Source organism: Carcharodon carcharias, chromosome 12, assembly GCF_017639515.1.
Source record: "Carcharodon carcharias isolate sCarCar2 chromosome 12, sCarCar2.pri, whole genome shotgun sequence".
NCBI lineage: Eukaryota > Metazoa > Chordata > Chondrichthyes > Lamniformes > Lamnidae > Carcharodon > Carcharodon carcharias.
In genome coordinates, this window is record NC_054478.1 from 42758354 (window position 1) to 42774115 (window position 15762).

Genomic DNA, 15762 nt, shown 5'->3' on the forward strand with positions numbered 1-15762 from the left:
GGATGTTCTTTATTCTAAATTGATAAAGTGTATGATGTTTATTGCTTGTTTGTTGCAATGGCTACACAAGTGAATTTCTGACATTGTTAAACCTCTACTGCATTAAAACATTTGACCTCATTTTTTTCTGGCAAGGTTTCATTGTACTATTCAACATGGAATAAAACCTCTGCAGTAACTCATATGAGAAGCTATAATAATTGTGTGGTCCAAATATGTGTGTGCATGTTTTCACCTTTTTTGTTCAGCCCATTTCTGTGTGCTACTTGGAGTAAACATGTAAATTCTGTGTGCGTAAACATAGTGATAGTTATAATAATTTTAAAAGTTACTTATTTAAAGTAATGCAGTGAGGCTGATGTATAGTTAACAATTATCCATAAAAATCAGTGTAAAGGAACTACTAATTAATAAATGATGTACTGGTATCACAGCAGTTATTAAAGGTAACACTGGCATTTAACACTGGTAGAAGGGACTCAGTGAAACTTTCAACTTTCCTACAGCATCGCCACCTTATTATTATCCTGTTACTGGCTCATGAAGTCTGATGCTGCATCTTTATCATACAGCCAAGCTGTCCTGGTGTGTAGGGCAATATAAACAAGGCCAGTCCAGCTACTTTGTTCGCTTGGGTATCACCCTGGGTGAAAATGTGGACCTCAGATATGCTCAATGTGTGTGTTTGGTTAGTTCTGCATGGAACCACTGGGTGGAGTGTCTCTCCATAGTAAAAAATAAATGATACCTCTTACTTACTGAAGAGCGTGCACATCTAAAGCTATAATCTATTTATTCATTGTCCTGGTTCTAAAAGAATGTGGTGGGAATTAAACTAATGAATAGATATCAATAAGAGGGACAAACATCAGATAAAACTGAATTGGGGAAAAAAGAATTATGTTTATTTTCAAAGTTCACTTGTCTTTATATGAAAATATATGGCAAGGATCTTTTAAAAAAATTAGGCTTTTTTTGTGAATGTAAGAAAACAGTACAGAAATTAGTTTTTTAAATAAAAATATGGATTCCAGTTATTTTATACCCTGAAAAATAGCTAATCTGTATTAATGAATGGGCAGTTCTAGTTAGCTACTAGTATTGATATACAGGACAATTATTAGAGATGTGCTGTGCTCATTTTAATCACTTAAAAATTATGATAGATAAAATAAGATTAACACCTCTATTATTTTTAACAACACTATAAATTAAGAGCATAAAGAGCAGAAAAAACTACATAAGGAAAATAAACATTGCTGCTGGGTATGATAGTTGGTTTCCATTTTAATAAGGAACAACTGGCATGATCAGGAATTCTCTAGAGAATGATTGTGAGGAAAAATAATATTCACCCTAGACAAAGACTAAGTTCTGCCACTATGCAGGTCAGTTATTTAGTACAGCATGCCAGGCATTACAGTATTTATTTTGGGAAGACTTTAAATGCACAGTATACTATGTAGTACTGCTTTGTTGAAACAGCCAAAAAAAAGGAAATGGAGATCTATATTATTCTCAATGCGTAACTATGCATTCCTTGTTTGTTAAATGTCTCACACTAGGCAGTGAAGCTGAATGGTGTCGATACAGAACGGTTGTGTGGTAGATTCCATGATTAATCAGTGAAATTCCATCCTCTAGCATCACTCACTGCCCTCTTGTGATGTAAGACCAGACGTACACTGCATTGAAAAGTCAAGACACACACTGCACACATACACCTACAAATTCTGCTGAAAGCAGAGGAGGGAGATCGGCTCATTTAGCAGAAGAATTTCCTTTGACATTTCTAGATTACGCAGCTCGACACTGGTTCTCTGCTGACTTACTGAGTGTGCAGCGAGGCAGTCACAGCCTTCATTTGTCGCAATGTCTGAGTTTATTTTAGCTTTGGTAACAATATCAGGATTATTCCCCATCACCAAGGCTGTGTCAGTTCTAGTTGATAAAGGTAAGGATACTTTATTTACTGGATTGCTGTACTAAGGAAGTCTCTGACAAACTTGTACATTTTCACAAAATGCCATTTATGATTTTGTGGAGCATTGCTGTAGTCTATCAGGGGAAGAGCTTGTGTTATTGTGCTTAATTACTGCTTCTAGTAACCCTTGAGTGACTATCTTGTGAAAGGATGAGTACTGCACTAGTAGCTTAAAGCAGTCAGCATCTGGTGAGAAAAAAAAGAGCGTTGTGATTTTCTTTTTTCCTCAACTGTAGGAACTGCTCTTGTGGAGAAGTTTAGCGCATTTGACTTTGAATCTGTGGTTCCATCCCAACCCCTACCCCGACTGTGCAATGTTTACTAATTGTTATCTTAATACTTAAACCTATCAGGTTGGTTAATTAATAGTCTTGCCACCTCAGCTGCTGATTTTTTTCAATTGTATGATCTGTGCTATGTGCTGAGAGGGGCATTAGAAACCGTACTTGTGTTGTTTTACACGTCATGACATTCTTTTCTCCCTATGTGCTCTGCAAAAATGTGCCATGCAAGTTTTCTTGCATATAATATTTTCACAAAAGAATTCCCAAACATCAGAAACTGGTTTTAAAACTTCAACACCATGACTTTGCATCATGCCTGGACTTTCGGTGCAACATGTCAAAATATATCAAATCTTGTTGTATAAAAATAAAAAAATCTAGGAATTTACACACTTCCTGCCACTTCCGCTATTCCTCTCAATTATATGGTTTGTGTTACGTACTCGGAAGAAGCCATCAAGAAGTATGCTCATTCTGTTTGTCATGTCTAAAAAATAAACAAATGTACTCACTTTCCGTGTGAAAATAAAGCATTAAAAATTTAATGATTAAAAAAATAAATATTTCACCTTTAACATCCAGTATTAAGTTGTCCTAAATAAATTACAGTTTCAATAAGGAACTGTTTGAATAATGAACTATATTGGAAATAGCTTCAGCTTTGTACTTACGCTGACTTAGGAATTTCCTGTGTGCATTTATTAACTGCTGTTTGTAACAAAGAGCAAGAAATACACAACTCCATTACGTTCCATAATTTCCGCTATGCCTTTAATAGGAATGGCATGGGGTTAAATACTAGTGATCTTTATACCTTTCGTGATAGTCGCCAGAGAGTAAAAGTTGATCTGTTGGAAATGTATCAATGCATTTATTTGATTTATATATTTGCTACATTGTGCCCTCTTTTTATTTTAAATTCAAATATAGCACAACATTTCTTCTGCTGAGTATAATAATGACCTTTATGTTACCACATAAGTTTACACAAGTTCATGCTGCTATCTTTAAAATGTACATTTCTGAGCAGGAAACTCAAAAAAGACATAAACACTATAATAATTATGAATCGTTGAGGTTTTAGTTTTAAAGAAAAAATAACATACAAAAAAACGTTTCTTGCTAAAATAACATTTTTTGTAAGCTCTGGAATTATGACATCTGAAAATATTAAGTGTTCTGCATTGTATGCATTTCAGTCCAAATTATTACAGGCTATGTTACAGTACTTTCTAATAACAATTGAGGGGGCGTATGGTACATTGTGAAAGAATTATTTAACAAAAGGAAATAAGATAAAATACTTGGCTAAGAACAATATTCTATAACACAATTTTTTTTTATATTTCCATGTTCAAAAACTATTGTGGTAAGTTTGTGAAAAATGGGTTTGTGCCTATTTTGAGGCCATGCTACAATCATTCATCATTATTGTTGAAGCTGAAGTTTTCTTCTGAAAATGCATCTTTTTAATTTCCTGATCCTACTTTCTCTGTAAGTTTATCGTTGGGGAAAAAAAACAAGAAGCATGTTACAGCGAGGAGCTTGTTATTGTGGAGTACAAGGTATATTAAGAATCTTTATAACTTTTTATTACTTTAAAGGGGAGCCATGAGTAATGTGGCATATACCAGAAGACTAATATATATCAATAGTATGGTAAAAGGATTCAAGCAATTGATAGTGCAAACGTTAATAAAATGATTGATTTAATGCATCAGAATAATTCTCCCTTCTTATTTCTTTAACTACCTTTAGTTTGAAAGTTTGGTGTGGCAATGGTTCTCATAATCTAAAAGTTTTCCAACATTAGTGGAAGAACAGAGGTTGATAACTAGCATAAAAGTCCATGGGGATAATTCTGACTTTGGGTAAAAGTGCAGGATGGTTGATATTGAAACAGCTATGCATAATAGATCTCTCCTGATTTTCATTTCCTTTGAAGCCAAAGGAAATGTGCTTCTATCTATGGCACAAGTTCATATTGCCCTGACATTTCTATTGTGCTAAAATATATATTGTGGTATTTTTCAGTAGGTAAAAGTGTGAGTGAATTATTCTCTTCTGCGCCACCTAATTTTAAATGTGAATCAGTAATACTGAATTATGTAATTTGACAGAAAAAAACATTTGGCATATGGTCTCAGTAAGATCCTCAAAAATTTCCTTCATGATTATTTTTAAAAAAATAGATGTTAGTGGTTAAAAATGATAAGAAAATGATCTTAAAAGTAGCCACAGACACATCTATCAATTAAACAAGAATTTTCAGAAGCTCACACAAACACTAATTTAGCAAAAACATTTTTTTTGTCTCATTTTTATTGATTTCTCAATTCCCCCAAGCAATGTGCTACAAGCCATCCAAAAGTAAAGTGGGTAAGCAACCAGTTTACAGAATTGTATCAATACCACTCTTGGATCAGCCGTCAGGAGGTACAAGAGGGGAGAACAACGCCATTGATGCAACTGTTTCCTTTAGTTCCCTGAATGCTGATGTAGATAGTTTCTGCTAAAACTCTATCCCCTGATTCCATGTGCAAGATTGGGAACAGAGTATGTGGGAATGAAAAGAGTCTCTGTACAACACAGATATATATCACAGATGACATAGATAGTACAATGTCATATTGTGCCACAATTAGTTTCTCATTGATAACTTGCTTTCACAGATACAAACCGAAAAGGCTGGAAGATAAAAGTGCAATGTGTTTTTTAAAGTTCCACAGGATGAATAGGCTCAAATATATACTATAAAATGTAGTTATAAACATAGACATCCATAAGCTAAATGTAACATAGGAATAACCAGTAAAGTTGCATTTATTTTACAACAATATAACCAGTACAGCCATGATTTTGTTGATAATATTGTAATGTAAGTGAGGCACCATCGCATGTGGAATCTGTATGTGCACTCAAAGCAACAGTTTTCATCAATGGCTCTGGAGGCACTGGTAGCAATATAACTGTGACTGAAGGGGTGGGTAGCTACTGTTTCTGGCGTCTGATTGAATCCTGCTTAGTTAGGCAATGTTTTGTTTTGCTCACTGGCCATTTACCTTTCCAAATTTTAGTTATGGTTCTTAGGAATAGTCATTATAGTTAACCTAGGTACAGTTTATTTTTTTTCTCTGTTTTCCATTGCTGTGGAACCTTCCCTGCAGTTTAAGTGAGATGGATTACAATTCACCGCAGGCCTTAGGCAATTGGATCTGTAATACAAGTTCACCATGGGAATTGTAACCCTTTGGAATAAACTGCAACCTAGTATGGTAAATGTAGCCTCAGCTGAAGAATACAAATCAGAAACAGCCCAAAACTCAAGTAAGTAGGTAAATATTTGCCTGTTGCCATGGAACAAGTGAGATAAAGTAATCTAGCCAGGTCCCAGACATGTGACTGACTGATAGGAGTTAGTGATGTGGGCTGCAGGTCCTTTTGTCTTTCTCACCTCTTATGCAGCCATGAGTGAAATCCAACTATTGCTTATGAAGTTGCCAGCTTTTCTCACACTGCTGTAATGTTTATATCATGGTCTGCCATGAAAAGCAGCTTAATTCCAGCTGTTGCACAACATTAATGAGGTGGTGCTGGTCACCCTGGCACAGTAGTTCTATTCTGCACTGCAAGAGGAAAAGTGCTGGCTGTGGCAGCTGCCATTTTCTGAGTTGCAGCTAGGCTGATCTTTGGAGACTTTCTTCCCAGATAATTAAAATCACTAGATCAACGTTTCGACAGTTGTAGTTGGATGGTTCTGGTACTACAGTTTTGCTCTGAAGTTTGCCTAGTAATTCTAACTAAATAGAGCTAGGACCAGGAGGGCTCAATGATTGAATCTATTTCATTAGAGTCAAGAAAAGATGGAGGTGCCATTACACTACTGGGTGTATTCCAAAGGCCATTGCCAGTGCTGTTGGGGAGGGTCTAAACTGAGAGGGGAATGGGAACCAGTATGCAGCATTAGGAAGTAAAAACAACGTGCACAAAGAATTGGGCGAAGCAGACAGCATTAGGATAAGAAGTAAGAAGGTATTCGGTGGGGTCAGACTAAGAGGTTGTGGAAAAAAGTCTAAATTGGGTTTACAGTGCATGTAAGTAAACATACAAAGCATTGTAAATAAGGTTGGTGAGCTGCGGGCATGGGAATATGACATGATGATAACAGAGCCCTGACTCAAAAAAGTGGGTACTAAATATTCCTGGATACAAAATATTCAGGAAATATAGGGAAGGAAAGAAAGAATGACGAGTGACTATAATATTTAAGAGATATTCGAGAGAGATTGTCCAGGAGGGCTCAATGATTGAATCTATTTCATTAGAGTCAAGAAAAAATAGAGGTGCCATTACACTATTGGGTGTATTCCAAAGGCCATTGACTAATGGAAAAGGTTTAGAGGAGGAAACCTGCAGGGAAATTAGAGAGGTGTAAAAATTATAGAGTAGTGATAATGGGATCTTCAATTATCTTAATATGGACTGGGATAGCAATAGTGTAAAGGGAAATAGACTCTTAAGTGTGTTCAGTCAAATTTTCTTGATTATTCTGTTTGTGGCCCAGCTAAGAAGGAGGCATATTGGATCTAGTTCTGGTGAATGAAGTGGGGAATATGTATTAAGTGTCAGTTGGGGAACTTTTAGTGAATTAGTAATCATAGTATCATAAGATTTAGATTAACTATGGAAAAGGGCAAGGAGCAAACTAAAGTAAAAATGCTAAATTGGAAGCAGGACAATTTCAGCGGGGTAAGAAATTGGAATCCAGGTAAATTGAAATCAAAGATTGTCAATGTGGAGTTTTTGTACATCATTTTTGTAAGCTAAAAGTAGAGTCATGTGAAATTCCATTCACACTGCGGCTCACAGGCTGGAATTTTCCGGTCCTGTAGGCGTCGGGCGAGATGGTAGGTGGTGGAGGGATACAAAATGGCGAGAAGGCAAACAATCGGTTTCATGCTGTGGTGAAACCAGCTTGCGATCGTCTGATCTAACCGTTAATGGTGAGCCGCACTTCCCTCTGTCGCATTTCGGGAACCAACTTTCAATACTTTAGCATCTCATTATAAGCCCTGCTCACCAGAATCATTCCCTCATGCTGGGTTTGCTTTTCACAACTGTACATAAGCGACGTGCACCTGGCAAGCTGCACTTCGCTCGGGACTTCGAGGTTTGTTTGCCTACCTTGCTTCGCAGGCAGAACGATATCATGTTTAGGGGAGCTCACGGTCAGGTGTCTACCTACCAGACCACCCTCAAGGCTTTTCAATGGCTGCTGGGCTAGGACTTGCTTGGGGAATGTGGACGCATGGCTTCAGGCAAGGGAAGATGCTGCAGGGCAAACTCCGTACTGAGGAAGAGCATGTTAATCTTTGCAAGTGGCCTCAAGGTGCTGAGGAGACAGTTTTCATAGAAGATGAGGCAAGATGGAGATGTGAGGGTGTGTGTGAGAGAGGGAGTGGTGAAGTCTCTTGAGCTGGCAGTGAGTAAGATGCCAGTGAATGTGTGATGGGCTGTGAGTGTGTGAGTTTAGAGTGATGAAATGGTTGCCTTACCCTGGCAGCACAGATGAGATCATTCATCAGTTTCCTGCACTGGATGGCCAACCTCTTGTGTGTACCATTGGCACTGACCACCTCTGCCACCGCCTTCCAAGCCAGAGTGGTGAGATTGATGGGCCTCCTGTGGCCAGATCAGGGTTAGAGGACATTGTGGTGGGCCTCCAGAGCGTCCAGAAAGTGTGCCACGGATGCATCACTGGATCGGGGAGGCTGCAGTATTCTTGGTATTTGAGGCCATGTCTTAATTAAAGCAGTCCTGGGCTGCAAACATTGATAAGTGTGTACATGGCTGCAGTTTAAATATGGCTCCATGTGTGAGGAAGTGGCAAGGTAACAGCATGACGGGCAAACCAGAGGCCACCCACCAGAGAGTCTGCGTGTTTCCTGTGGCTGCATAATTAATGAGGTGGGAATGGGACGATATGGTGTGAAAACCCGCCACTGCGGCCGGCAGGAAGAACGATTTTTTTCCCGCCCATGACTGCACTTTGTGCAAATCTGGGATGATTCTGCTCAATGGCCCACAAATTAATCCAGGGAGTACTAGAGTTCTGCTGATTAGTAAGGTCTCTGGTTTGGTGCCTGTGCTCGTCTTCTGACCTGAGGCAGCAAAGCAGCAGAAACACTACAATTTCCCACTAGGGTATGAAAGTGGAAACTGGGCCAGAGTTTTCACTCTTCAGAAGTGACCTGTGCTGGCAGCACATATTTGCGGATGTTAGGTGAAAGCAAAATCTGCTGTGATGTCCCAATTGCTCAAATAGCCTGCCAGCACTCACTTTCAAGGTTCACACTTGAATAATGACATATTGAGCCAGCTACTAGATCGTGGCTTAAGCTCATGGATATTCTAGCAAGGAGTCAATGCATTAAGGTGTGACTATTGAGGAGAATAACATTTGTAAGAAAGATAATATATTTATTTTCAACATTTTAAAGACATAATTGTCTCTGTTTCATAAATCTGATACACAAAAAAATCTTTGTGCCTTGATGCTGACAATACTGTGTTTAGACACTCAAAACAGCCCGAGAAACAATGGTGAAACAAAAGTCTCACAAACACTGCCAGTTGCAATCTGGGTTTGAATGAAAAGCAATCAGCCTAATTCACTGTACTGAGAATTCATCCGTGTTTAATTTTATATACAGAAATATCGTCACATAGAATCATAGAAGTTTCAGCAAGGAAAGATTCATTTGGGCTATTTTTTTGAATGCTAGTATAAAATCTATTAATGTCCAGGTTGATAGAGACTGGCTGTGAATCAAGGAAGAACTCTCTGTGTGATTAATAAGCACTTTAAAAGGTTTGTCACTTCATCTTCCAGAACACTGTCCTCCTATTCATTTATTCCAGATTATTTTCTTGACATTGGCAGTATGTGTACTTGTTACTTATAAACACACTACTGATGACATTGTTTACACTAGATTTTGGATAATTAGTGGCACTTAACATATCCAACACATACCCAACCCTAATTAAACAAATATCATAACATTTTCTTCATCATTAGGTTGCTGAACCTTGGTTCCTGACTTTTTCATGTTACATTTTATGCCTTGTTATGGGACATTCATTATGATGCACACCTCATTATACTAAGCAAAGTGTTTAGGCCCCCAGTGAATGTGTTTTAATTAGCTTACTTTGTATTGTTGACACCAGAATGTAAAATGTTCTGATAAAACCACACTGCAAAAATGCTGAGACTAATACCCAACGTATGTTTTATGCGGGAGTACTGCATCAATTGTACACAAGATTATACCATTAATATAAAAAATGAAAATGATTTTTTTGCAATTTTGAAATGAAATATGAGAAATACAAATGCAATTTTGAGCATACCAAAACAGCTTGTTCAGTTCTGAAGTTTTAACTTCTGTCGTATTAAACAATCTATCTAACAACATATATTTTAGTAAATCTTCAGCTTTTAAGTGCTATGCTTTAAATACAAAATGGTTACAAATATTGGTATGAATTTTGTGCTTAATACAGTGAGTTCCTAAGATTTCCTAATATTCAAGGTGTGTGATCATTAAGGGAAAAGTTATTATTTACATGTATGCTATTAATACGTTCTAACCAATTGCAGCAAATCTTGGCAAAAGAAAAAGACATCTGGAGTGCCGAGTAATCATCAATATGCAAATCAAAATTAAATTATTATATATTAGCAGATCTCTTGTGGCATTGCTTGTATGCGTTTTTAATGTTGATAGTTATGTTATTTTTCTGTCTGAAATCTTGGTGTACAAATTGCATTTGTACTTTTGCTTATGCAGATGTATTTCTGAATCCTGCTAATTTTTGTTACTGCTGTTTGATGTCTTTGCATATTATTTATTGTTTGTGTATTCTTTTTGATCAGGATTGAAAAAGTATGGGTTACATTTTTCATTGGCAGCCTTTTCGTTGATTTCATTAGCATGTAAAACAGGGTGGGACAGTGAAACAAAAACAAAAATTGCTGGAAAAACTCAGCAGGTCTGACAGCATCTGTGGAGAGAAAGACAGAGTTAACATTTCGAGTCCAGATGATGGTAATTGTGGGGAAAAGGTCACTGGCTGGTGAGGGGTTCAAAGGGCCAGAAGAAAGGGCAGGAGGGTGGCACTCAGCGAACCCAGCCTTCCTAATGCTATAAGGCCAGAAGATGTAGGAGCATAAGGAGGCCATTCGGCCCATCAGTTCTGCTCCACCATTCAATGAGATTATGGCTGATCTGATAATCCTCAATTCCACTTTCCTGCCTTTTCCCCATAACCCTTGATACCCTTACTGATTAAAAATCTGTATATCTCAGCCTTGAATATATTTAACAACCCAACCTCCACAACCAACTGTGGTAAAGAATTCCACAGATTAACTATCCTCTGAGAAAAGGAATTCCTTCTCATCTCTGTCTTATATGGGCGACCCTTTACTCTGGGGTTATGCCCTCCAGCCTAGACTCTTGCACAAGGGAAAACAACCTCTCATCATCTACACTTTCAAGCCCCCTAATAATCTTATATGTTTCAATAAGGTCACCTCTCATTCTTCTATATTCCAATGAGTATAGGCCCAACCTACTCAACATCTCTTCATAAGAAAAACCCTCCATACCTGGGATCAACCTAGTGAACCTTCTTTGGACTATCTCTAATGCTAGAACATCTTTCCTTGGATAAGGGGCCAACAAATGTTCACAGTATTCTAGGTGTGGTCTAACTAGTGCCCTGCATAGTTTTAGTGAGACTTCTCTATTTTTATGTTCCATTCACTTTGAAATAAATGCCAACATTCCAGTTGCCTTCTCTGTTATCTGTTGAACTTATATGCTAGCTTTTTGGGATTCATGCACAAGGATCCCAAATCCCTCTGTGCTGCAGCTTTGTGTAGTCTTTTTCCATTTAAATAATATTCAGCTCTTCTACTCTTCCTGCCAAAGTGCATAATCGCACATTTTCCCACATTATATTCCATCTGCCAAGTTTCTGCCCAATCACTTAACCTTTCTATATTCTTCTGTAAACTCTTTGTGCCATCCTCACCACTTGTCTTCCCACCTATTTTTGTGTCATCCGCAAACTTGGTGATAGCACATTTATTTCCCTCATCCAAGTCATTAATATATAGTGTAAATAATTGTGGTCCCAGCACTAATCCCTGTGGCACTCCACTAGTTACAGGTGGCCATCCTGAAAATGTACCCCTTATCCCAACATTCTGGGCAGAATTTTGCCCTCAGATGGCCACCGAAACTGGGCCCGCCGCCATTTTGAGTGGGTGGGCCAATTAAGGCCCACCCAGCGGCCTGCCCGATAGAAAGCGCTATGCGCTATGCGCTATGCGCTTCCTTTGCGGGGGAGGAGGGGGATTCTCCATCTGTCAAAGTGCGCTCTTTCACGCATGCAGCGAAATAGCGCATTGCTCCCTGAGGCAAAGTCCTGTCTCAGGGAGGTTCGTGAGAGGTAAGTAAACTCTAAAAATAGATAAATATTAAAATTATTAACATGTCCCCCTCATGTGACAATGTCACACAAGATGGGACATGTTAATAATAAACACATAAAATTTATTAATTTTTTTAAAAATGGACATGAAACTTCATCTCGCCAGTGGATGAAGTTTCAGGAATAATCTAGAGCCTGCTGGGGCTCCTGGCCTACCCGCCAGCCTTAAGGTTGTATGGGCAGGTATTTAATTATCATAATAAGCCTATCAATTGCCTCAATTGGCCATTTACAGGTCAACGGGCAGACAGCTGATTTCGCTGTCCACCTGCCTTCCTAAAAATTTAAATGGACCAGGATGACGTCGGGGCTTCCTCCCGACATCATGCCGTGTTATTTTCCTATCGGCAAGTGGGCCCCAAATCGCCAACTGGAAGATTCAGGCCTCTGTGTTCTATTAGTTAGCCAATACTCTATCCATGCTAATATATTACCCCTAACACCATGGGCTCTTATCTTATTAAATAGTCTTATTTGTGGTACCTTATCGAACATCTTTTGGAAATCCAAATATATTACATCTACTGGTCCCCCTCATCTATCCTGCTTGTTACCTCCCCAAAGAATTCCAATAAATTTGTCAGGCATGATTTCCCCTTCACAAAGCCATGCTGACTCTGCTTGATTAGATCATGTATTTCGAAATACTCTGTTATTACATCCTTTATAATAGGCTCTAACATTTTCCCAAGGACAGATGTTAAGCTAACAGGCCTAAAGTTACCTGTTTTTTGGCTCGCTCCCTTATTGTATAAGGGTGTCAAATTGGCAGTTTTCCAATCCTCTGGGACTTTTCCAGAATCTAAGGATTCTGGAAGGTTACTACCAGTGCATCCACTATCTGTGCAGCTACTTCCTTTAATATCCTAGGATGCAACCCATCAGGTCCAGGGAACTTATCGAATTTTGGCCCCATTAGTTTCCCTAGTACTTTTTCTCCAGTGATAGTTATTGTATTTATAGCCTCCCCCCTTTTGTCCCTTGATTATTTTGGGGTTTTTTGAATGCTATTAGTATCTTCTACAGTGATGGCTGATGCAAAGTATTTATTCAATTCCTCTGCCATTTCCTGGTTCCCAAGTATTATTTCCCCAGCCTCATTCTATAAGTGGCCTATGTTCACTTTGGTCTCTCTCTTCCTTTTTATATATTTAAAGAAGCTCTTACCATTCATTTTTATATTACTTGCTAGCTTGCCTTCCATGTTTATTTTGCCCTCTTTTTCTTTTTGGTCATCTTCTGTTGGGTTTTTTAAAACTTTCCCAATCCTCTGGCTTACCACTAATCTTTTCCACATTGTGTGTTTTTTCTTTCAATTTGATACACTCCTCAGCTTCCTTGATTAACCATGGTTGGCTTATTTCCTTCCTAGAATCTGTCTTCCTCACTGGGATATATCTTTGTTGAGTCATGAACTATTTTCTTAAATGACTACCATTGTTCATCAACCATCTTTTCTGTTAAACTCCTTTCACAGCCCACTCCAGCCAACTCTGCCCTCATTCCTTTGTAATTACCATTATTTAAGTTTAGCACAGTTGTTTCCAACCCAAATTTCTCACTCTCAAACTGAATGCTAAATTCTACCATGTTGTGGTCACTGTTTTCCAAGGGATTTTTGCTTTGAGACCATTCATGAAAACAGTCTCATTACACATTTCCAGATCCAAAATAGCTTGATCCCTGGTTGGGACCACAACATATTATTCTAGGAAACTGACCTGAATACACTCTATGGGCTGGATTTTACCGTCGGCGAGCAGGGGGCAAGGCCTGCTCACCGGCATGTAAAATGACACACGGTAACTTCGGGCGGAACTCCTGACATCACCATGCCCCATTTAAATTTTTAGGAAGGTGGGAGCGCAGCAAAATCAGCTGCACGCCCGCCAACCTGTCAATGGCCAATTGAGGCCATTGATAGAGCAAATAAAGTAATTAGTGGACCTGCCCCTCCAAACTTAAGAGGGGACATGTTCAGGAAATTTTATTTTTCTATTTTTAGCTTTTTCACATTTAGAGTCGATCTCCCTGAGGCTGCATTTAGCCTCAGGGAGGTGAGTGCGCTCTTTCATTCGCATGTGCTAAAGAGCACACTCTCAATTTTAGGAATATCCCCCATCCGCACAGGGAGTGCATAGCGCTTCTCTGCGCACATCTTGCTGGGCGGGCCTTAATTGTCCCGCCCATGTAAAATGGCGCCGCGCCTCCAATCCCATATGTGACCGCCTATCAACTTTCCTCTCAACAGGGGGAAAATTCAGCCCTATGAATTCTTGCTCATGCTACCTCTGCCAATTTGATTTTTCCAATCCACATCAACATTAAAGCCACCCATGATAAATGTACTGCCTTTTTTACATGCCCTCATCAGCTCCTGACTTATTCTCTGTCCTACAGTACAGCTACTGTTAGGGGCCAATAGACTATTCCCAATAGTGTCTTCTTCCCCTTGTTATTTCTTACCTCCACCCATAAGGATTCTACATCTTCCGATCTAAGATCATTTCTTGCTATCGTACATCTCATACTAACAAGACTACCCCACCATCCTTTCCTTCTTGCCTATCCTTATGAAAAGTCACATACCCTTGAATATTTAGTTCCCAGCTTTGATCTCCTTGTAATCATGCCTCTGTAATAGCTATAAGATCATACCCATTAACCTCTATTTCTGTCATTAATTCATTTATTTTGTTCCAAATACTACATGCATTTAAGTAAAGGGCCATTAGTTTTGCCTTTTTATCATTTTTTCCCCCTTTGACCTTATTTGCTGTTTTTTTTTTGTTTGGACACTTTGTCCCTTCCGGTCACACTCTGGCTATCAATGCCTAAATAGTTACCATGCAATACCCTTTTGCTTTGTAAGCCTATGTATACCCTCTCCAGAACCCTTCACCCCCTCACCACCGCCCCCCCCAGCCATTTAGTTTAAAGTCCTCTCTTTCTGTGTTCTTTAATCAGGCACTGAGCGCTTGACAGTGAGGGACAACCCCTGGGAGCCATAAGTACCCTCAACAGGGTTTACGTTTCACATTTTCTGCAGGGTAACTGCACCACCCACCACTAGTTGAATACCAGCAGCGGCCATTAATTGCCCACTTTAGGGCCTCAATTGGTGTCAGGGCTCAAAGGCCGCCCACAAGCCTTCCTGCCCCAGACTTAATCAGGGCAGAGGCAGGAAGGTGGTGGAGACCCCATTCATCCTCCCATTTGATCAAATGTCCCCACTACCTCTAAACTCACCTCAGGGTAAGCGCATTAGATTCCACCCTGTGTGTCTAAAGTGATTTCTGAGTCCTACGTGTGGATGTGTTTCAGATTTGAGCTGTATCGAATAGCTATGATTCTATATCTGTATCTAACAATCTTGTTTGTGGCATATTTAATGGGGATTTGAGTACTGTGTGATTTATTTTCTTTTTTTATTAGTTTTTTTGTTTCTGAAAAATGACTCTGTCCTCCAGTATAACTGTATGTCTGTATTTGTAAAGGTGGTTGCTTTTCTGTGGAGCTCTATGTTGGTGCCGGCTGGGTTGATAGAAAGAACTGATTTGATTGTTTGAGAGAGAGAAGCCTGAATGTCCCAGTATGTTTTAAAATCTGGTTCTTGGAAGGGGTGGGGCTGGGGGCAATGCAAGAATGAATTATAGTGTAACATCAACAGAGTGGGTGTTGTGGGACCAACATGGCTGAAAGTTAAGCGAAAGTCACAATGGACTAGAGGGAACATGTGGCTGGATATGCAGCCTGACATTGATGTTGTGTGCCCAGGGTGAGCTGGCCAACCTCATTGAAAATTAAACCAAGGAGAATGGTATAAAAGGCTTTAAGGAGAGGTGAGGCAACAAATGGCAAATTTTTGTAAAATATTGAATATTTAAAATACATTAAAATAAGGAGGAAAATGAAAAATAAAACTTA

At 39.0% G+C, this 15762-nt stretch overlaps 1 protein-coding gene across 1 annotated transcript in view; it reads left to right on the forward strand.

The window, feature by feature from the left end:
- The first annotated feature begins 1722 nt into the window (after window positions 1–1722).
- The window catches only part of LOC121284946 (low-density lipoprotein receptor-related protein 1-like), a 1922347-nt gene continuing 1908307 nt past the window's right edge, over window positions 1723–15762 (forward strand). The window contains exon 1 of the mRNA XM_041200912.1: window positions 1723–1954. Within this exon, the coding sequence (XP_041056846.1) occupies window positions 1873–1954 (82 nt within the window). The 5' untranslated portion in view covers window positions 1723–1872. The remainder of the gene's footprint in view (window positions 1955–15762) is intronic.